This window comes from Oncorhynchus nerka, linkage group LG15 (assembly GCF_034236695.1).
Source record: "Oncorhynchus nerka isolate Pitt River linkage group LG15, Oner_Uvic_2.0, whole genome shotgun sequence".
Lineage (NCBI taxonomy): Eukaryota > Metazoa > Chordata > Actinopteri > Salmoniformes > Salmonidae > Oncorhynchus > Oncorhynchus nerka.
In genome coordinates, this window is record NC_088410.1 from 91,530,684 (window position 1) to 91,555,380 (window position 24,697).

General features: G+C 47.3%; 1 protein-coding gene across 1 annotated transcript in view; it reads left to right on the top strand.

Moving 5' to 3' along the window:
* Positions 1–23,748, top strand: part of LOC115125713 (kinesin-like protein KIF21B) — a 96,723-nt gene extending 72,975 nt beyond the window's left edge. The window contains exons 27-33 of the mRNA XM_065002032.1: positions 6,742–6,878; positions 7,925–8,105; positions 8,518–8,682; positions 9,684–9,801; positions 10,057–10,227; positions 11,438–11,637; positions 23,629–23,748. Coding sequence (XP_064858104.1) covers positions 6,742–6,878; positions 7,925–8,105; positions 8,518–8,682; positions 9,684–9,801; positions 10,057–10,227; positions 11,438–11,637; positions 23,629–23,728 — 1,072 coding nt within the window. The 3' untranslated portion in view covers positions 23,729–23,748. The remainder of the gene's footprint in view (positions 1–6,741; positions 6,879–7,924; positions 8,106–8,517; positions 8,683–9,683; positions 9,802–10,056; positions 10,228–11,437; positions 11,638–23,628) is intronic.
* Positions 23,749–24,697: the final 949 nt, after the last annotated feature.

Genomic DNA, 24,697 nt, shown 5'->3' on the forward strand with positions numbered 1-24,697 from the left:
AGATAACTGTATTATTATAGATAACTGTTATAGATAACTGTATTATTATAGATAACTGTTATAGATAATTATTTTAGATAACTGTATTATTATAGATAACTGTTATAGATAACTGTACTATTATAGATAACTGTATTTTAGATAACTGTATTATTATAGATAACTGTATTTTAGATAACTGTATTATTATAGACAACTGTATTATTATAGATAACTGTATTATTATAGATAACTGTTATAGATAACTGTATTATTATAGATAACTGTATTATTATAGACAACTGTATTATAGGTATCTGTATTATTATAGACAACTGTATTATAGGTATCTGTATTATTATAGATAACTGTATTATTATAGATAACTGTATTATTATAGATAACTGTATTATTATAGATAACTGTACTATTATAGATAACTGTATTTTAGATAACTGTATTATTATAGATAACTGTTATAGATAACTGTACTATTTTAGATAACTGTATTTTAGATAACTGTATTATTATAGATAACTGTTATAGATAACTGTATTATTATAGACAACTGTTATAGATAACTGTATTTTAGATAACTGTATTATTATAGATAACTGTTATAGATAACTGTACTATTATAGATAACTGTATTTTAGATAACTGTATTATTATAGATAACTGTATTTTAGATAACTGTATTATTATAGACAACTGTATTATTATAGATAACTGTATTATTATAGATAACTGTTATAGATAACTGTATTATTATAGATAACTGTATTATTATAGACAACTGTATTATAGATAACTGTATTATTATAGACAACTGTATTATAGGTATCTGTATTATTATAGACAACTGTATTATTATAGATAACTGTATTATTATAGATAACTGTATTATTTAACACTGTATTATTATAGATAACTGTATTATAGGTATCTGTATTATTATAGACAACTGTATTATTATAGATAACTGTATTATTATAGATAACTGTATTATTATAGATAACTGTATTATTATAGATAACTGTATTATTATAGATAACTGTACTATTATAGATAACTGTATTATTATAGATAACTGTATTATAGGTATCTGTATTATTATAGATAACTGTACTATTATAGATAACTGTATTATTATAGATAACTGTATTATTATAGATAACTGTATTATAGGTATCTGTATTATTATAGACAACTGTATTATTATAGATAACTGTATTATTATAGATAACTGTATTATTATAGATAACTGTATTATTATAGATAACTGTATTATTATAGATAACTGTATTATTATAGATAACTGTATTATAGGTATCTGTATTATTATAGATAACTGTATTATTATAGATAACTGTATTATTATAGATAACTGTATTATTATAGATAACTGTATTATTATAGATAACTGTATTATTATAGATAACTGTATTATTATAGACAACTGTATTATTATAGATACCTGTATTATTATAGATAACTGTATTATTTTAGATAACTGTATTATTATAGATAACTGTATTATAGGTATCTGTATTATTATAGATAACTGTATTATTATAGATAACTGTATTATAGGTATCTGTATTATTATAGATAACTGTATTATTATAGATACCTGTATTATTATAGATAACTGTATTATTATAGATAACTGTATTATTATAGACAACTGTATTATTATAGATAACTGTATTATTATAGATAACTGTATTATTATAGATACCTGTATTATTATAGATAACTGTATTATTATAGATAACTGTATTATAGGTATCTGTATTATTATAGATAACTGTATTATTATAGATAACTGTATTATTATAGATAACTGTATTATTATAGATAACTGTATTATTATAGATAACTGTATTATTATAGATAACTGTATTATTATAGATAACTGTATTATTTACTGTATTATTATAGACAACTGTATTATTATAGATAACTGTATTATTATAGATTAAGATAACTGTATTATTATAGATAACTGTATTATTATAGATAACTGTATTATTATAGATAACTGTATTATTATAGATAACTGTATTATTATAGATAACTGTATTATAGATAACTGTATTATTATAGATAACTGTATTATTATAGATAACTGTATTATTATAGATAACTGTATTATTATAGACAACTGTATTATTATAGATAACTGTATTATTATAGACAACTGTATTATTTAACACTGTATTATTATAGACAACTGTATTATTATAGATAACTGTATTATTATAGATAACTGTATTATTATAGACAACTGTATTATTATAGATAACTGTATTATTATAGACAACTGTATTATTATAGATAACTGTATTATTATAGACAACTGTATTATTTAACACTGTATTATTATAGATAACTGTATTATTATAGACAACTGTACTATTATAGATAACTGTATTATTATAGACAACTGTATTATTATAGACAACTGTATTATTATAGATAACTGTATTATTATAGATAACTGTATTATTATAGATAACTGTACTATTATAGATAACTGTATTATTATAGATAACTGTATTATTATAGATAACTGTATTATTATAGATAACTGTATTATTATAGATAACTGTATTATAGGTATCTGTATTATTATAGATAACTGTATTATTATAGATAACTGTATTATTATAGATAACTGTATTATTATAGATAACTGTATTATTATAGATAACTGTATTATTATAGATAACTGTATTATTATAGACAACTGTATTATTATAGATAACTGTATTATTATAGATAACTGTATTATTTAACACTGTATTATTATAGATAACTGTATTATTATAGATAACTGTATTATTATAGATAACTGTATTATTATAGATAACTGTATTATTATAGATAACTGTATTATTATAGATAACTGTATTATTATAGATAACTGTATTATAGGTATAGTATTATTATAGATAACTGTATTATTATAGATAACTGTATTATTATAGATAACTGTATTTTAGATAACTGTATTATAGATAACTGTTATAGATAACTGTATTATTATAGATAACTGTATTATAGGTATCTGTATTATTATAGATAACTGTATTATTATAGATAACTGTATTATTATAGATAACTGTATTATTATAGATAACTGTTATAGATAACTGTATTATTATAGATAATTGTATTATTATAGACAACTGTATTATTATAGATAACTGTATTATTATAGATAACTGTATTATTATAGATAACTGTATTATTATAGATAACTGTATTATTATAGATAACTGTATTATTATAGATAACTGTATTATTATAGACAACTGTATTATTTAACACTGTATTATTATAGATAACTGTATTATTATAGATAACTGTATTATTATAGATAACTGTATTATTATAGATAACTGTATTATTATAGATAACTGTATTATTATAGATAACTGTTATAGATAACTGTATTATTATAGATAATTGTATTATTATAGATAACTGTATTATTATAGATAACTGTATTATTATAGATAACTGTATTATTATAGATAATTATAGATAACTGTATTATTATAGATAACTGTATTATTATAGATAACTGTATTATTATAGATAACTGTATTATTATAGATAACTGTTATAGATAACTGTATTATAGACAACTATAGATTATTAATTATTATAGACAACTGTATTATTATAGACAACTGTATTATTATAGATAACTGTATTATTATAGACAACTGTATTATTATAGATAACTGTATTATTATAGATAACTGTATTATTATAGATAACTGTATTATTTAACACTGTATTATTATAGATAACTGTATTATTATAGACAACTGTATTATTATAGATAACTGTATTATTATAGATAACTGTATTATTATAGATAATTGTATTATTATAGATAACTGTATTATTATAGATAACTGTATTATTATAGATAACTGTATTATTATAGACAACTGTATTATTATAGATAACTGTATTATTATAGATAACTGTATTATTATAGACAACTGTATTATTATAGATAACTGTATTATTATAGATAACTGTATTATTATAGATAACTGTATTATAGGTATCTGTATTATTTAACACTGTATTATTATAGAAAGGTATATAGGGTAGTGGTGGCAGGGTGGTTATAGATAACTGTATTATTATAGAAAGGTATATAGGGTAGTGGTGGCAGGGTGGTTAGAGTGTTGGACTAGTAACCGGAAGGTTGCAAGTTCAAATCCTCAAGCTGACAAGGTACAAATCTGTCGTTCTGCCCCTGAACAGGCAGTTAACCCACTGTTCCTAGGCTGTCATTGAAAATAAGAATTTGTTCTTAACTGACTTGCCTAGTTAAATAAAGGTAATACAAATAAAATTAGGTAGGTATCTAATTTACAAATAAAATATATATATATTTTCTTTAGGAATGTGGTGAAATAAAAGTAAAAGTTGTCAAAAATATCAATATTACAGTAATGTACAGATAACCCAAAAACTACTTAAGTAGTACTTTATAGAATACTTCAGTAGTACTTTATAGAGTACTTCAGTAGTACTTTATAGTACTTTTACTGAAGTACTTTACACCACTGCTCCCAGCAGTAAGATGAATTCAGAAGACACCCCTCCCTTCCACACCCTTTTATCCATAAACCACATGTGCCCAATTCCAAACCGACAGGGAAACCTTACCTCCATCCTGTGTGACCAAAGTCATGGTTCCAATCCAACCACTCATTCAGTCCTTTTGGATTGGAACTGGGCCCTAGGCCACAGACAGAGGAGAGGGGGTTTGGAACTGGGTCCTAGGCCACAGACAGAGGAGATGGGGAGGGGGTTTGGAACTGGGCCCTAGGCCACAGAACGAGGGGGTGAGATGTGACAGCCCCCCCCCACACACACACACTCACTCACTCACCCATCTGTCCCAGAAGCCTCTGCTTCGGACCAAACTCTGAACTGAGATTGGCTCAGGAGGGGCGAGGGCCACAAATAAGCTCACTCTTGATTGCTGGAGATGCTGCATGTAGATATGTCACAGGATGTTGTGGTGTTGTTGTTGTGTTTGCGTTGGCTGCTGCCGGCTGTTGTTGAGTTGTGCTTCTTATCTTCGATGCAGTGAACCCCCGCTGTTCGTTCTCCATCATCATTTGAATGAAACTTCACCGTGTTCCGATATAACTGTTATTCTTTTGGATTTGTGTTATTATTGCTTTAGCTGACCTGCATGCAGCTTCTCTTTTCCTGTTGTTCTGCGTGTGGCTGAGGCTGCTCTGGTAGTCATGACCTGCATGCAGCTTCTCTTTTCCTGTTGTTCTGCGTGTGTGGCTGAGTCTGCTCTGGTAGTCATGACCTGCATGCAGCTTCTCTTTTCCTGTTGTTCTGCGTGTGGCTGAGTCTGCTCTGGTAGTCATGACCTGCATGCAGCTTCTCTTTTCCTGTTGTTCTGCGTGTGTGGCTGAGTCTGCTCTGGTAGTCATGACCTGCTGTTCACCTGCTTTTAAAGCACCAAGCATGTCACTACATAGAGAGGGAGGGGAAGTGATATGTGATTTGGGGAAGAGGACAAGTGTGTGTGTGTGTGTGTGTGTGTCTGGGGAAGGGGGGTCCAGGGAGACTCATCTGTCCCAGTTTTGTCTTTAATGACTGGTCCCTATTCCCCACACACAAAGGAGGAAGGGATGGAGCAAAAGAGGGAGAGGAGAGGTTTGTTATTTCTGCGGAGTAAAGATGGCTGTTTCCACTGCCAGCCAGGAGATGGATGGTTTTAGGTCAGGCTCTCTAATTGGGCTTCCAAAAAAAGATAGGGATGGAGAGAGAGAAGGAGAGGAAGGGATGAGAGAGAGAAGGAGAGGGATGGATGGAGAGAGAGAAGGAGAGGAAGGGATGAGAGAGAGCGAAGGAGAGGAAGGGATGAGAGAGAGAGAAGGAGAGGAAGGGATGAGAGAGAGAAGGAGAGGAAGGGATGAGAGAGAGAAGGAGAGGGATGGATGGAGAGAGGAGAGGAAGGGATGAGAGAGAGAAGGAGAGGAAGGGATGAGAGAGAGGAGAGGAAGGGATGAGAGAGAGAAGGAGAGGAAGGGATGAGAGAGAGTTGGAGAGGAAGGGATGAGAGAGAGAAGGAGAGGAAGGGATGAGAGAGAGAAGGAGAGGAAGGGATGAGAGAGAGGAGAGAGAGAAGGAGAGGAAGGGATGAGAGAGAGAAGGAGAGGGATGGATGGAGAGAGGAGAGGAAGGGATGAGAGAGAGAGAAGGAGAGGAAGGGATGAGAGAGAGAAGGAGAGGAAGGGATGAGAGAGAGAAGGAGAGGAAGGGATGAGAGAGAGAAGAGAGAGAGAGGAGAGGAAGGGATGAGAGAGAGAAGGAGAGGGATGGATGGAGAGAGGAGAGGAAGGGATGAGAGAGAGAAGGAGAGGAAGGGATGAGAGAGAGAGAGAAGGAGAGGAAGGGATGAGAGAGAAGGAGAGGAAGGGATGAGAGAGAGAAGGAGAGGACGGGATGGAGAGAGAGAAGGAGAGGAAGGGATGGTCTGTGTGTGAAGGGAGGGCGGACTGCGACCACTGAGGTCAGTGGTCTGTGTGTGTATTGTTTTCTAGTGTGTTGTGTGTGCGTGTATTGTGTTCTTGTGTGTGTGTATTGTGTTCTAGTGTGTGTGTATTCTATTCTTTGTGTGTTTTTAGATGTTTTGTATCTGTGTGGGGTTATTGGTCTGTGTGTTGTGTGTGTGTGTGTTTAACAGTGTGTCTCCAACAGGGGTGTGATCAGTCCCACGGGGGGTGTGAAGGGAGGGCGGACTGCGCCCCTCCAGTGTTCTGCCATGGCAGAGGGACACTCTAAACCTGTCCTCTGTGTGGACGCTACAGATGAACTGCTCTTTACGGGATCTAAGGGTACGTCAACGTTACCACGACAACACCAACGCTGTCCTCCCAGCTGGGGTCAGGAATTTCTTCTTATCATGGTAGCTTGCCAGGAAAACCTCTGGATGTACTGTACTTTTTAAAGAGGACATTTGTTGTTCATCATACAGACAAATAATAGATATCAGAGGAGGCTGGTGGAAGGAGCAATAGGAAGACTGGTGGAAGAAGATATAGGCAGGCTCATTGTAATGGCTGGATTGGATTGACAGAATGGAGTCAAACATGTGGTTTCCATGTGTTTGATTTATTCCATACCATTCCATTGACTCCATTCCAGCCATTACATTGAGCCTGTCTTCCAGCCATTACACTGAGCCTGTCTTCCAGCCATTACACTGAGCCTGTCTTCCAGCCATTACACTGAGCCTGTCTTCCAGCCATTACACTGAGCCTGTCTTCCAGGCATTACACTGAGCCTGTCTTCCAGCCATTACACTGAGCCTGTCTTCCAGCCATTACACTGAGCCTGTCTTCCAGCCATTACAATGAGCCTGTCTTCCAGCCATTACACTGAGCCTGTCTTCCAGCCATTACACTGAGCCTGTCTTCCAGCCATTACAATGAGCCTGTCTTCCAGCCATTACACTGAGCCTGTCTTCCAGCCATTACAATGAGCCTGTCTTCCAGCCATTACACTGAGCCTGTCTTCCAGCCATTACACTGAGCCTGTCTTCCAGCCATTACACTGAGCCTGTCTTCCAGCCATTACACTGAGCCTGTCTTCCAGGCATTACACTGAGCCTGTCTTCCAGGCATTACAATGAGCCTGTCTTCCAGGCATTACACTGAGCCTGTCTTCCAGGCATTACACTGAGCCTGTCCTCCTATATCTTCTTCCATCAGCCTCCTCTGATATCTATTATTTGTCCTCTGATCCATGTACATATACAATCAGACATTGAATCACACATTTTTTTTTTGCCCAATCAATTCATTATCAAGACCTTAATTAGGCTGAAATAAAAACAGGTTAGAAGTTTTAGGTTTGTGTTTATTTGATCTCTCCTCATCAGACCAGACGTGTAAGATGTGGAACCTGGTGACGGGACAGGAGATCGTCACGTTGAAAGGCCATCCCAACAATGTGGTGTCAGTCAAATACTGTTCCTCCTCCTGCCTCGTCTTCTCTGTCTCCACCTCATACATCAAGGTCTGGGACATACGAGACTCCGCCAAGTGTGTCCGCACCCTCACGTGAGTGGCTCTCTGTCTCTCTCCACCAATCACAGCTCACCGTACCCACCAGTCTCTGTTATAGCCTAATGGAAATGTTGACTGTTAGGAAGGGAGATTATTCAGACAGCTAGACAGGATGTTTTAATGGTAACATGATATTTTTTTAAATTGTACCTTTATTTAACTAGGCAAGTAATTTAAGAACAAATTCTTATTTTCAATGACGGCCTAGGAACAGTGGGTTAACTGCCTGTTCAGGGGCAGAACGACAGATTTATACCTTGTCAGCTCAGGGGTTTGAACTTGCAACCTTCCACTTACTAGTCCAACGCTCTAACCACTAGGCTACCCTACCAAAGCAACACACAACAAAGTCAATAATGAGCTCGGTCTTGATCTCAATTCCCCCCCCACCCCTCTCTCTCTCCAGGTCTTCAGGCCAGGTGATATCGGGGGATGCGTGTGCTGGCACCACCACCCGTACCATCACGGTGGCACAGGGTGAATACCAGATGAATCAGATCGCCCTCAACCCCTCTGGCTCTGTCCTCTATGCTGCCGCTGGCAACACCGTACGCACCTGGGATCTCACCAGGTAACAAACATACAGACACACACACATACATACAGACAACACCGTACGCACCTGGGACCTCACCAGGTAACAAACACACATTCAGACACACATTCAGACACACACACATACAGACACACACACATACAGACACACACACATACAGACACACACACATACAGACAGACACACACACACAGACACACAGACAGCACCGTACGCACTTGGGACCTCACCAGGTAACAAACACACATACAGACAGACACACATACATACAGACACACACACACACATACAGACACACACACATATAGACACACACACATACAGACACACACACATACATACAGACACACACACATACAGACACACACACATACAGACACACACACATACAGACACACACACATACAGACACACACACATATAGACACACACACATACAGACACACACACATATAGACACACACATATAGACACACACACATACAGACACACACACATACAGACACACACACACATACAGACACACACACACATACAGACACACACACATACAGACAGACGCACATACAGACAGACACACACACATACAGACACACACACATACAGACAGACACACACATATACACAGACACACACACACACATACAGACACACACACACACACACACATACAGACACACACACATACAGACAGACACACAGACAGACACACACATACACACACATATACACAGACAGACGCACATACAGACAGACACACACATATACACAGACACACACACATACAGACACACACAGACAGACACACACACATACACACACAGACACACGCACATACAGACACACGCACATACAGACAGACGCACATACAGACAGACACACACACACACATACAGACAGACACACACACACAGACACACATTCTCTCTCTCTCTCTCTCTCTCTCTCTCTCTCTCTCTCTCTCTCTCAGAATTAGGAGTAATAATGTCTCTCTCTCACCATGTCCCCCCCACTAGGATGACGGCGTTAGGGAAGCTGACAGGTCACATAGGTTCAGTGATGTGTCTGACTGTAGGTCAGTCTGTACAGGGCAGAGACCAGGTGGTCACCGGCTCCAAGGACCACTACGTCAAGGTACTACATACTGGGACAGAATCATGTTGATGTCGCACAGCGTTTACAATGTACTTCCCATTCTCATATGAGATAGATTGTTATTGTACCTTAGATAAAAATGTCTGCTCCATCAATCAAGAAACTAGTGTTGAGCAAGAGTGATTCCATCTGTCAGAATACAGTCATGTACAGTATATACCCCCATTAGTGACCATTTCTCTGCTAGTTGTTTGCTCATGTTTTCTGACTGCTGTCCTCCTCTCTTCTTGGTAGGTGTTTGATGTGGCAGAGGGCATGCTGGGTAATGTAGGCCCATCCCATAACTTTGAGCCTCCTCACTACGACGGGATCGAGTGTCTGGCCATCCAGGGAGACGTGTTGTTCAGCGCGTCACGAGACAACGGCATCAAGAAGTGGGACCTGGAGCAACAAGAACTCACACAGGTAGAGAGAGAGAGAGGGTGGGAGGGAGGGAGGGAGGGAGAGAGGGAGGGAGGGAGAGAGAGAGAGGGAGAGGAGAGAGAGAGAGAGAGGGGAGGGAGGGAGGGAGGGAGGGAGAGTCTGTCTGTCACCAGTACCTCTGTGATCCTTTATAGAGAACCTTTAATGTCTAATAATCTTAGTCCTGTCTAATACACATAGTAAACTCCTGTAGAAATGATATCTTTACTCACGTTAGATTGTCTATGGGTAGAAGGTTGTGGACAGAAACCCAGTCATCATATCATACTTCTGTGTCTGGGTGTTTCAGTGCTGCTATGTGACTCACAGGGTTGTTGTTGTTGTCAGATTAGTATCATAACATGTTGAATGGGGTCCCGTGTGGCTCAGTTGGTACAGCATGGCGCCTGCAACGCCAGTGTGGTGGGTTTGATTCCCACAGGAGACCAGTATGGGAAAAAGTACAAACATGGATCCACTCCTTGCTGTAAGTTGCTCTGGATAAGAGTGAATGTCATATCATATCCAGGCGGTTTATGTATAAAGTCAACGACTAGTTGGATAATTCTATTATTTTCCTAACAGATTATTGTAATTGTCTGTGTGTTTCCATTTTCCCGAGTCCTGTGAATGGTCTAAGGCAATGCATCGCAGTGCTTGAGGTGTCACTACAGACCCGGGTTCGATCACAGTCGGCCGTGATCGTGAGGCGGCGCACTATTGGACCAGTGTCTTCCAGGTTAGGGGAGGGTTTGGCCAGCCCGGATTTCCTTTTCCCATCATGCTCTAGCGACTCCTTGTGGCGAGCCGGGTGCCTGCAAGCTGACTCGGTCACCAGATGGACGGTGTTTCCTCCGACATATTGGTGATGCGGGCTTCCGGGTTAAGTGAGCAGTGCAGCTTGGCAGGGTCGTGTTTTGGCAGGGTCGTGTTTCGGAGCTCTTGATTTTCGCCTCTCCCGTGTCCATAGGGGAGTTGCAGCGATGGGACAAGACTGTAACTACCAATTGGATATCACATAGAATTTTTTTTTCCACTGAATGAAAACTCTCTCCTCTCTCCTCTCCTCTCCTCTCCTCTCCTCAGCAAATCCCCAATGCTTGTGTATGTCTTCTTGTTTGCAAAACCTTTATAAATTGTGTTTTTCATCCTTTCCCCCAATACAAGTACACTAAACAGAAGCTCCTCCTTCCTCTCTCCTGTCTGTCCTCAGCAAATCCCTAATGCCCATAAGGACTGGGTGTGTGCACTGGCCTATGTTCCAGGTCGGCCCATGCTGCTGAGTGCATGTCGGGGAGGCATGCTGAAGGTGTGGAACGTTGACAACTTCACCCCCATAGGAGAGGTCAGGGGCCACGAGAGCCCTATCAACGCCATCTGCACCAACTCACGACACATCTTCACCGCTTCCAGGTAACACATTAGTATTACAATAAACAGTCTGTTGTTGTTGTTGATGATGTTGTTGATGATGTTGTTGTAGCCAGACTTTCCCCTGAGATTATTTCCCACTACATCCAGGCATGACATTACTACATATGATATAATCATAGGATGGGAATTGTCTTGGATTGTACTTGGATTATCTTGGATTGTACTTGGGTTGTCTTGGCTTGTACTTGGATTGTACTTGGATTGTACTTGGATTGTCTTGGATTGTCTTGGATTGTACTTGGGTTGTCTTGGATTGTCTTGGATTGTACTTGGGTTGTCTTGGATTGTACTTGGATTGTCTTGGATTGTACTTGGATTGTCTTGGATTGTACTTGGATTGTACTTGGATTGTACTTGGATTGTCTTGGATTGTCTTGGATTGTACTTGGATTGTCTTGGGTTGTCTTGGATTGTACTTGGATTGTCTTGGGTTGTCTTGGATTGTACTTGGATTGTCTTGGATTGTACTTGGATTGTCTTGGATTGTACTTGGATTGTCTTGGATTGTACTTGGATTGTCTTGGATTGTACTTGGATTGTCTTGGATTGTCTTGGATTGTACTTGGATTGTACTTGGATTGTCTTGGGTTGTCTTGGATTGTACTTGGATTGTCTTGGATTGTACTTGGATTGTCTTGGATTGTCTTGGATTGTACTTGGATTGTCTTGGGTTGTCTTGGATTGTACTTGGATTGTCTTGGATTGTACTTGGATTGTCTTGGATTGTACTTGGATTTGGATTGTCTTGGATTGTACTTGGATTGTCTTGGATTGTACTTGGATTGTCTTGGATTGTCTTGGATGCACAGTACTGCTGTATAAAATCAAGTCAAATATATTGGGAGGGTAAGGTTATACAGTATATGTTGTGCTTGGTCTTTTCTGAGAAGATACTACAATGACAATCCAATGAGAAAATGCTCTTTGTTGTTGTAAAATGGTGCATGATTTTTTTCCCATCTCAACAATAAATTATTTTGGAATCACTCATCCCCAGACAGTTGCTGACCAGGCTTCGTAGAACTTAGCTGATACCTGCGACCAGTCCTCTCATCAGCATGTTCAGTATGTTTGTCTGAGTGCCCTGTACTGTATGGAAGACTACTGAGAACTGAGATGGCAACATACTGCTGCTGTGTTTCAGTCAGAGGGTGTGCATGGGCCTGCTTCATACTGTACCTCAAACAGCCTCTGTCCTCCCTGTACCCCAAACAGTCTCTGTCCTCCCTGTACCCCCAACAGTCTCTGTCCTCCCTGTACCCCCAACAGCCTCTGTCCTCCCTGTACCCCCAACATCCTCTGTCCTCCCTGTACCCCCCAAAAGCCTCTGTCCTCCCTGTACCCCCAACATCCTCTGTCCTCCCTGTACCTCAAACAGCCTCTGTCCTCCCTGTACCCCCAACAGTCTCTGTCCTCCCTGTACCCCCAACAGTCTCTGTCCTCCCTGTACCCCCAACAGCCTCTGTCCTCCCTGTACCCCCAACATCCTCTGTCCTCCCTGTACCCCAAACAGTCCCTGTCCTCCCTGTACCCCCAACAGCCTCTGTCCTCCCTGTACCCCAAACAGTCTCTGTCCTCCCTGTACCCCAAACAGTCTCTGTCCTCCCTGTACCCCAAACATCCTCTGTCCTCCCTGTACCCCAAACATCCTCTGTCCTCCCTGTACCCCAAACAGCCTTTGTCCTCCTGTACCCCAAACAGTCTCTGTCCTCCCTATACCCCAAACAGCCTCTGTCCTCCCTGTACCCCCAACAGCCTCTGTCCTCCCTGTACCCCAAACAGTCTCTGTCCTCCCTGTACCCCCAACAGCCTCTGTCCTCCCTATACCCCAAACAGCCTCTGTCCTCCCTGTACCCCCAACAGCCTCTGTCCTCCCTGTACCCCAACATCCTCTGTCATCCCTGTACCCCCAACAGCCTCTGTCCTCCCTGTACCCCAAACAGCCTCTGTCCCCCCCTGTACCCCAAACAGCCTCTATCCTCCCTGTACCCCAAACAGCCTTTGTCCTCCTGTACCCCCAACAGCCTCTGTCCTCCCTGTACCCCAACAGCCTCTGTCATCCCTGTACCCCCAACAGCCTCTGTCCTCCCTGTACCCCCAACAGCCTCTGTCCTCCCTGTACCCCAAACAGCCTCTGTCCCCCTGTACCCCAAACAGCCTCTATCCTCCCTGTACCCCAAACAGCCTCTATCCTCCTGTACCCCAAACAGCCTTTGTCCTCCTGTACCCCAAACAGCCTCTGTCCTCCCTATACCCCAAACAGCATCTGTCCTCCCTGTACCCCCAACAGCCTCTGTCCTCCCTGTACCCCAACAGCCTCTGTCCTGTACCCCCAACAGCCTCTGTCCTCCCTGTACCCCAAACAGCCTGTGTCCCCTCCTGTACCCCAAACAGCCTCTATCCTCCCTGTACCCCAAACAGCCTTTGTCCTCCTGTACCCCCAACAGCCTCTGTCCTCTCTGTATCCCAACAGCCTCTGTCGTCCCTGTACCCCCAACAGCCTCTGTCCTCCCTGTACCCCAAACAGCCTCTGTCCCCCCCTGTACCCCAAACAGCCTCTATCCTCCCTGTACCCCAAACAGCCTCTATCCTCCCTGTACCCCAAACAGCCTTTTACCCTCCTGTACCCCCAACAGCCTCTGTCGTCCCTGTACCCCCAACAGCCTCTGTCCTCCCTGTACCCCAAACAGCCTCTGTCCCCCCTGTACCCCAAACAGCCTCTATCCTCCCTGTACCCCAAACAGCCTCTATCCTCCCTGTACCCCAAACAGCCTTTTACCCTCCTGTACCCCCAACAGCCTCTGTCCTCCCTGTACCCCCAACAGCCTTTGTCCTCCCTGTACCCCAAACAGCCTCTGTCCCCCTGTACCCCAAACAGCCTCTATCCTCCCTGTACCCCCAACAGCCTCTGTCCTCCCTGTACACCAACAGCCTCTGTCATCCCTGTACCCCCAACAGCCTCTGTCCTCCCTGTACCCCCAACAGCCTCTGTCCTCCCTGTACCCCAAACAGCCTCTGTCCCCCCTGTACCCCAAACAGCCTCTATCCTCCCTGTACCCCAAACAGCCTCTATCCTCCCTGTACCCCAAACAGCCTTTGTCCTCCTGTACCCCAAACAGCCTCTGTCCTCCCTATACCCCAAACAGCCTCTGTCCTCCCTGTATCCCCAACAGCCTCTGTCCTCCCTGTACCCCAACAGCCTCTGTCGTCCCTGTACCCCCAACAGCCTCTGTCCTCCCTGTACCCCAAACAGCCTCTGTCCCCCCCTGTACCCCAAACAGCCTCTATCCTCCCTGTACCCCAAACAGCCTCTATCCTCCCTGTACCCCAAACAGCCTCTATCCTCCCTGTACCCCAAACAGCCTTTGTCCTCCTGTACCCCCAACAGCCTCTGTCCTCCCTGTACCCCCAACAGCCTCTGTCCTCCCTGTACCCCAAACAGCCTCTGTACCCCCCCCCTGTCCCCCCCCCAACAGCCTCTGTCCTCCCTGTACCCCAAACAGCCTCTATCCTCCCTGTACCCCAAACAGCCTTTTACCCTCCTGTACCCCCAACAGCCTCTGTCCTCCCTGTACCCCCAACAGCCTCTGTCCCCCCTGTACCCCAAACAGCCTCTATCCTCCCTGTACCCCAAACAGCCTCTGTCCTCCCTGTACCCCAACAGCCTCTGTCATCCCTGTACCCCCAACAGCCTCTGTCCTCCCTGTACCCCCAACAGCCTCTGTCCTCCCTGTACCCCAAACAGCCTCTGTCCCCCTGTACCCCAAACAGCCTCTATCCTCCCTGTACCCCAAACAGCCTCTGTCCTCCCTGTACCCCAAACAGCCTCTGTCCTCCCTGTACCCCAAACAGCCTTTGTCCTCCTGTACCCCCAACAGCCTCTGTCCTCCCTGTACCCCAAACAGCCTCTGTCCTCCCTGTACCCCAAACAGCCTCTGTCCTCCCTGTACCCCAAACAGCCTCTATCCTCCCTGTACCCCAAACAGCCTTTGTCCTCCCTGTACCCCAAACAGCCTCTGTCCTCCCTGTACCCCAAACAGCCTCTATCCTCCCTGTACCCCCAACAGCATCTGTCCTCCCTGTACCCCAACAGCCTCTGTCATCCCTGTACCCCCAACAGCCTCTGTCCTCCCTGTACCCCAAACAGCCTCTGTCCCAGCCTGTCCTCCCTGTACCCCCAACAGCCTGTTATCCCTGTCCTCCCTGTACCCCAAACAGCCTCTGTCCTCCCTGTACCCCAAACAGCCTCTATCCTCCCTGTACCCCAAACAGCCTCTGTCCTCCTGTACCCCAAACAGCCTCTGTCCTCCCTGTACCCCAAACAGCCTCTGTCCTCCCTGTACCCCAAACAGCCTCTGTCCCCCTGTACCCCCAACAGCCTCTGTCCTCCCTGTACCCCAAACAGCCTCTGTCCTCCCTGTACCCCCAACAACAGCCTCTGTCCTCCCTGTACCCCCAACAGCCTCTGTCCTCCCTGTACCCCAAACAGCCTCTGTCCTCCCTGTACCCCAAACAGCCTCTGTCCTCCCTGTACCCCAAACAGCCTCTGTCCTCCCTGTACCCCAAACAGCCTCTGTCCTCCCTGTACCCCCAACAGCCTCTGTCCTCCCTGTACCCCCAACAGCCTCTGTCCTCCCTGTACCCCAAACAGCCTCTGTCCTCCCTGTACCCCAAACAGCCTCTGTCCTCCCTGTACCCCCAACAGCCTCTGTCCTCCCTGTACCCCAAACAGCCCTGTCCTCCCTGTACTCCCCAAACAGCCTCTGTCCTCCCTGTACCCCAAACAGCCTTTGTCCTCCTGTACCCCAAACAGCCTCTGTCCTCCCTGTACCCCAACAGCCTCTGTCCTCCCTGTACCCCCAACAGCCTCTGTCCTCCCTGTACCCCAAACAGCCTCTGTCCCCCCTGTACCCCAAACAGCCTCTGTCCTCCCTGTACCCCAAACAGCCTCTGTCCTCCCTGTACCCCAAACAGCCTCTGTCCTCCTGTACCCCAACAGCCTCTGTCCTCCCTGTACCCCCAACAGCCTTCTGTCCTCCCTGTACCCCAAACAGCCTCTGTCCCCCCTGTACCCCAAACAGCCTCTATCCTCCCTGTACCCCAAACAGCCTCTATCCTCCCTGTACCCCAAACAGCCTCTGTCCTCCCTGTACCCCAAACAGCCTTTGTCCTCCCTGTACCCCAAACAGCCTCTGTCCTCCCTGTACCCCAACAGCCTCTGTCCTCCCTGTACCCCAACAGCCTCTGTCCTCCCTGTACCCCAACAGCCTCTGTGTCCCTGTACCCCAAACAGCCTCTGTCCTCCCTGTACCCCAAACAGCCTCTGTCCTCCCTGTACCCCAAACAGCCTCTGTCCCCCTGTACCCCAAACAGCCTCTGTCCTCCCTGTACCCCCAACAGCCTCTGTCCTCCCTGTACCCCAACAGCCTCTGTCGTCCCTGTACCCCCAACAGCCTCTGTCCTCCCTGTACCCCAAACAGCCTCTGTCCCCCTCCTGTACCCCAAACAGCCTCTATCCTCCCTGTACCCCAAACAGCCTTTGTCCTCCTGTACCCCAAACAGCCTTTTGTCCTCCTGTACCCCCAACAGCCTCTGTCTCCCTGTACCCCCAACAGCCTCTGTCCTCCCTGTACCCCAAACAGCCTCTGTCCCCCTGTACCCCAAACAGCCTCTGTCCTCCTGTACCCCAAACAGCCTCTGTCCTCCCTGTACCCCAACAGCCTCTGTCCTCCTGTACCCCCAACAGCCTCTGTCCTCCCTGTACCCCAAACAGCCTTTGTCCCCCTGTACCCCAAACAGCCTCTGTCCTCCCTATACCCCAAACAGCCTCTGTCCTCCCTGTACCCCCAACAGCCTCTGTCCTCCCTGTACCCCAACAGCCTCTGTCCTCCCTGTACCCCAACAGCCTCTGTCCTCCCTGTACCCCAAACAGCCTCTGTCCCCCCTGTACCCCAAACAGCCTCTATCCTCCCTGTACCCCAAACAGCCTCTATCCTCCCTGTACCCCAAACAGCCTCTATCCTCCCTGTACCCCAAACAGCCTTTGTCCTCCTGTAACCCCAACAGCCTCTGTCCTCCCTGTACCCCCAACAGCCTTTGTCCTCCCTGTACCCCAAACAGCCTCTGTCCCCCTGTACCCCAAACAGCCTCTATCCTCCCTGTACCCCCAACAGCCTTTGTCCTCCCTGTACCCCAAACAGCCTCTGTCCCCCCTGTACCCCAAACAGCCTCTATCCTCCCTGTACCCCCCAACAGCATCTGTCCTCCCTGTACCCCAACAGCCTCTGTCATCCCTGTACCCCCAACAGCCTCTGTCCTCCCTGTACCCCCAACAGCCTCTGTCCCCCCTGTACCCCCAACAGCCTCGGTCCTCCCTGTACCCCCAACAGCCTCTGTTATCCCTGTACCCCAACAGCCTCTGTCCTCCCTGTACCTCAAACAGCCTCTGTCCTCCTGTACCCCCAACAGTCTCTATCCTCCCTGTACCCCCAACAGCCTCTATCCTCCCTGTACCCCAAACAGCCTCTGTCCTCCCTGTACCCCCAAACAGCCTCTGTCCTCCCTGTACCCCAAACAGCCTCTGTCCTCCCTGTACCTCAAACAGCCTCTGTCCCCCTGTACCCCAAACAGCCTTTGTCCTCCTGTATCCCCAACAGTCTCTGTCCTCCCTGTACCCCCAACAGCCTCTGTCCTCCCTGTTCCCCAAACAGCCTCTGTCCCCCCTGTACCCCAAACAGGCTCTATCCTCCCTGTACCCCAAACAGCCTCTATCCTCCCTGTACCCCAAACAGCCTTTGTCCTCCTGTACCCCCAACAGCCTCTGTCCTCCCTGTACCCCCAACAGCCTTTGTCCTCCCTGTACCCCAAACAGCCTTTTCCCTCCTGTCCCTCCTGTACCCCCAACAGCCTCTGTCCTCCCTGTACCCCCAACAGCCTTTGTCCTCCCTGTACCCCAAACAGCCTCTGTCCTCCCTGTACCCCAAACAGCCTCTGTCCTCCCTGTACCCCCAACAGCCTCTGTCCTCCCTGTACCCCAACAGCCTCTGTCCTCCCTGTACCCCCAACAGCCTCTGTCCTCCCTGTACCCCCAACAGCCTCTGTCCTCCCTGTACCCCAAACAGCCTCTGTCCTCCCTGTACCCCAAACAGCCTCTATCCTCCCTGTACCCCAAACAGCCTCTGTCCTCCCTGTACCCCAAACAGCCTTGTCCTCCCTGTACCCCAAACAGCCTCTGTCCTCCCTGTACCCCAAACAGCCTCTGTCCTCCCTGTACCCCAAACAGCCTTTGTCCTCCTGTACCCCCAACAGCCTCTGTCCTCCTGTACCCCCAACAGCCCTGTCCCTGTACCCCAACAGCCTCTGTCCTCCCTGTACCCCAAACAGCCTCTGTCCCCCCTGTACCCCAAACAGCCTCTATCCTCCCTGTACCCCAAACAGCCTCTGTCCTCCCTGTACCCCAAACAGCCTCTGTCCTCCCTGTACCCCAAACAGCCTCTGTCCTCCTGTACCCCAAACAGCCTCTGTCCTCCCTGTACCCCAAACAGCCTCTGTCCTCCTACCCCAAACAGCCTTTGTCCTCCCCAACAGCCTCTGTCCAGCCTCTGTACCCCAACAGCCTCTGTCGTCCCTGTACCCCCAACAGCCTCTGTCCTCCCTGTACCCCAAACAGCCTCTGTCCCCCCTGTACCCCAAACAGCCTCTATCCTCCCTGTACCCCAAACAGCCTCTGTCCTCCCTGTACCCCAAACAGCCTTTGTCCTCTCCTGTACCCCCAACAGCCTCTGTCCTCCCTGTACCCCCAACAGCCTCTGTCCTCCCTGTACCCCAAACAGCCTCTGTCCCCCCTGTACCCCAAACAGCCTCTATCCTCCCTGTACCCCCAACAGCCTCTGTCCTCCCTGTACCCCAACAGCCTCTGTCATCCCTGTACCCCCAACAGCCTCTGTCCTCCCTGTACCCCCAACAGCCTCTGTCCTCCCTGTACCCCAAACAGCCTCTGTCCTCCCTGTACCCCAACAACATCCTCCCTGTACCCCAAACAGCCTTGTCCTCCTGTACCCCAAACAGCCTCTGTCCTCCCTATACCCCAAACAGCCTCTGTCCTCCCTGTACCCCCAACAGCCTCTGTCCTCCCTGTACCCCAACAGCCTCTGTCCTCCCTGTACCCCCAACAGCCTCTGTCCTCCCTGTACCCCAAACAGCCTCTGTCCCCCCCTGTACCCCAAACAGCCTCTATCCTCCCTGTACCCCAAACAGCCTCTATCCTCCCTGTACCCCAAACAGCCTCTATCCTCCCTGTACCCAAACAGCCTTTGTCCTCCTGTAACCCCAACAGCCTCTGTCCTCCCTGTACCCCCAACAGCCTTTGTCCTCCCTGTACCCCAAACAGCCTCTGTCCCCCCTGTACCCCAAACAGCCTCTATCCTCCCTGTACCCCCAACAGCCTTTGTCCTCCCTGTACCCCAAACAGCCTCTGTCCCCCCTGTACCCCAAACAGCCTCTATCCTCCCTGTACCCCCAACAGCATCTGTCCTCCTGTACCCCAACAGCCTCTGTCATCCCTGTACCCCCAACAGCCTCTGTCCTCCCTGTACCCCCAACAGCCTCTGTCCCCCCTGTACCCCCAACAGCCTCGGTCCTCCCTGTACCCCCAACAGCCTCTGTTATCCCTGTACCCCCAACAGCCTCTGTCCTCCCTGTACCTCAAACAGCCTCTGTCCTCCCTGTACCCCCAACAGTCTCTATCCTCCCTGTACCCCCAACAGCCTCTATCCTCCCTGTACCCCAAACAGCCTCTGTCCTCCCTGTACCCCAAACAGCCTCTGTCCTCCCTGTACCCCAAACAGCCTCTGTCCTCCCTGTACCTCAAACAGCCTCTGTCCCCCCTGTACCCCAAACAGCCTTTGTCCTCCTGTATCCCCAACAGTCTCTGTCCTCCCTGTACCCCCAACAGCCTCTGTCCTCCCTGTTCCCCAAACAGCCTCTGTCCCCCCCTGTACCCCAAACAGGCTCTATCCTCCCTGTACCCCACACAGCCTCTATCCTCCCTGTACCCCAAACAGCCTTTGTCCTCCTGTACCCCCAACAGCCTCTGTCCTCCCTGTACCCCCAACAGCCTTTGTCCTCCCTGTACCCCAAACAGCCTTTTACCCTCCTGTACCCCCAACAGCCTCTGTCCTCCCTGTACCCCCAACAGCCTTTGTCCTCCCTGTACCCCAAACAGCCTCTGTCCCCCCCTGTACCCCAAACAGCCTCTATCCTCCCTGTACCCCCAACAGCATCTGTCCTCCCTGTACCCCAACAGCCTCTGTCATCCCTGTACCCCCAACAGCCTCTGTCCTCCCTGTACCCCCAACAGCCTCTGTCCTCCCTGTACCCCAAACAGCCTCTGTCCCCCCCTGTACCCCAAACAGCCTCTATCCTCCCTGTACCCCAAACAGCCTCTATCCTCCCTGTACCCCAAACAGCCTTTGTCCTCCTGTACCCCAAACAGCCTCTGTCCTCCCTATACCCCAAACAGCCTCTGTCCTCCCTGTACCCCAAACAGCCTTTGTCCTCCTGTACCCCCAACAGCCTCTGTCCTCTCTGTACCCCAACAGCCTCTGTCGTCCCTGTACCCCCAACAGCCTCTGTCCTCCCTGTACCCCAAACAGCCTCTGTCCCCCCCTGTACCCCAAACAGCCTCTATCCTCCCTGTACCCCAAACAGCCTCTGTCCTCCCTGTACCCCAAACAGCCTCTGTCCCCCCCTGTACCCCAAACAGCCTCTATCCTCCCTGTACCCCAAACAGCCTCTATCCTCCCTGTACCCCAAACAGCCTTTGTCCTCCTGTACCCCAAACAGCCTCTGTCCTCCCTATACCCCAAACAGCCTCTGTCCTCCCTGTACCCCCAACAGCCTCTGTCCTCCCTGTACCCCAACAGCCTCTGTCGTCCCTGTACCCCCAACAGCCTCTGTCCTCCCTGTACCCCAAACAGCCTCTGTCCCCCCCTGTACCCCAAACAGCCTCTATCCTCCCTGTACCCCAAACAGCCTCTATCCTCCCTGTACCCCAAACAGCCTTTGTCCTCCTGTACCCCCAACAGCCTCTGTCCTCCCTGTACCCCAAACAGCCTCTATCCTCCCTGTACCCCAAACAGCCTCTATCCTCCCTGTACCCCAAACAGCCTCTATCCTCCTGTACCCCAAACAGCCTCTATCCTCCCTGTACCCCAAACAGCCTCTGTCCTCCCTATACCCCAAACAGCCTCTGTCCTCCCTGTACCCCAAACAGCCTCTATCCTCCCTGTACCCCAAACAGCCTCTATCCTCCCTGTACCCCAAACAGCCTCTATCCTCCCTGTACCCCAAACAGCCTCTATCCTCCCTGTACCCCAAACAGCCTCTATCCTCCCTGTACCCCAAACAGCCTCTATCCTCCTGTACCCCAAACAGCCTCTATCCTCCCTGTACCCCCAACAGCCTCTGTCCTCCCTGTACCCCAAACAGCCTCTGTCCTCCCTGTACCCCAAACAGCCTCTGTCCCCCCCTGTACCCCAAACAGCCTTTGTCCTCCTGTACCCCAAACAGCCTCTATCCTCCTGTACCCCAAACAGCCTCTATCCTCCCTGTACCCCAAACAGCCTTTTACCTCCCTGTACCCCAAACAGCCTCTATCCTCCCTGTACCCCAAACAGCCTTTGTCCTCCCTGTACCCCAAACAGCCTCTATCCTCCCTGTATCCCAAACAGCCTTTGTCCTCCTGTACCCCAAACAGCCTCTATCCTCCCTGTACCCCAAACAGCCTCTATCCTCCCTGTACCCCAAACAGCCTCTATCCTCCCTGTACCCCAAACAGCCTCTGTCCTCCTGTACCCCAAACAGCCTCTATCCTCCCTGTACCCCAAACAGCCTCTATCCTCCTGTACCCCAAACAGCCTCTATCCTCCCTGTACCCCAAACAGCCTTTTACCTCCCTGTACCCCAAACAGCCTCCTCCTCCCCTGTACCCCAAACAGCCTTTGTCCTCCCTGTACCCCAAACAGCCTCTATCCTCCCTGTACCCCAAACAGCCTTTGTCCTCCTGTAGCCTCTATCCTCCCCCAAACAGCCTCTATCCTCCCTGTACCCCAAACAGCCTCTATCCTCCCTGTACCCCAAACAGCCTCTATCCTCCCTGTACCCCAAACAGCCTCTGTCCTCCTGTACCCCAAACAGCCTCTAATCTCCCTGTACCCCAAACAGCCTTTGTCCTCCCTGTACCCCAAACAGCCTCTATCCTCCCTGTACCCCAAACAGCCTTTGTCCTCCCTGTACCCCAAACAGCCTCTATCCTCCCTGTACCCCAAACAGCCTCTGTCCTCCTGTACCCCAAACAGCCTCTGTCCTCCTGTACCCCAAACAGCCTCTATCCTCCCTGTACCCCAAACAGCCTCTATCCTCCCTGTACCCCAAACAGCCATTGTCCTCCTGTACCCCAAACAGCCTCTGTCCTCCTGTACCCCAAACAGTCTCTATCCTCCCTGTACCCCAAAAAGCCTCTATCCTCCCTGTACCCCAAACAGCCTCTGTCCTTCCTGTACCCCAAACAGCCTCTGTCCTTCCTGTACCCCAAACAGCCTCTGTCCTCCCTGTACCCCAAACAGCCTCTGTCCTTCCTGTACCCCAAACAGCCTCTATCCTCCCTGTACCCCCAACAGCCTCTGTCCTCCCTGTACCCCAAACAGCCTCTATCCTCCCTGTACTTACATCTAACACATTTCAAGCTTACCACTCTCACCAAACCTTCTGACCGAGTACTCCTTTACTGAGCTCAGCTTCATCTTGTACTAACCTGCTTTAACCTGTCCTCTCTTCCCTCTCCTCCCTCCTTCTGTTCTTCTCTCTTTCCCCTTCTTCATTTTGTTTCTCTTCTCATTTCTTTTCTTTTTCTTTTCTCTTCCCTTCTTCCCTTCCTCGCCTCTCCTTCTCCTCCTCCTTCTACTACCTCAGTGACTGCAGGGTGAAGTTATGGAGCTATGTCCCAGGTTTGACCCCCTGTCTACCTCGACGGGTTCTGGCCATCAAGTGTCGCGCTACCAGCCTCCCGTGAGCCTTCACTCCAGCTCACAACCTCTGCTCTCCTCTGGTACTTCCATTCATTCTCTTCATCTCTCTAGAGCCCTGTCTCGCGCTGTTGCCTCTGTTCTCCTCTTGTACTTCCATTCATTCTCTTCATCTCTCTAGAGCCCTGTCTCGCGCTGTTGCCTCTGTTCTCCTCTCGTACTTCCATTCATTCTCTTCATCTCTCTAGAGCCCTGTCAGCGCTGTTGCCTCTGTTCTCCTCTGGTACTTCCATTCATTGTCTTCATCTCTCTAGAGCCCTGTCTCGCTGTTGCCTCTGTTCTCCTCTCGTACTTCCATTCATTCTCTTCATCTCTCTAGAGCCCTGTCTCGCGCTGTTGCCTCTGTTCTCCTCTGGTACTTCCATTCATTCTCTTCATCTCTCTAGAGCCCTGTCTCGCGCTGTTTGCCTCTGTTCTCCTCTCGTACTTCCATTCATTCTCTTCATCTCTCTAGAGCCCTGTCTCGCGCTGTTGCCTCTGTTCTCCTCTCGTACTTCCATTCATTCTCTTCATCTCTCTAGAGCCCTGTCTCGCGCTGTTGCCTCTGTTCTCCTCTCGTACTTCCATTCATTCTCTTCATCTCTCTAGAGCCCTGTCTCGCTGTTGCCTCTGTTCTCCTCTGGTATCCCGCTGTTGCCTCTGTCTTCCATTCCATTCTCTTCATCTCTCTAGAGCCCTGTCTCGCGCTGTTGCCTCTGGTCTCCTCTGGTACTTCCATTCATTATCTTCATCTCTCTAGAGCCCTGTCTCGCGCTGTTGCCTCTGTTCTCCTCTCGTACTTCCATTCATTCTCTTCATCTCTCTAGAGCCCTGTCTCGCGCTGTTGCCTCTGTTCTCCTCTGGTACTTCCATTCATTCTCTTCATCTCTCTAGAGCCCTGTCTCGCGCTGTTGCCTCTGTTCTCCTCTCGTACTTCCATTCATTCTCTTCATCTCTCTAGAGCCCTGTCTCGCGCT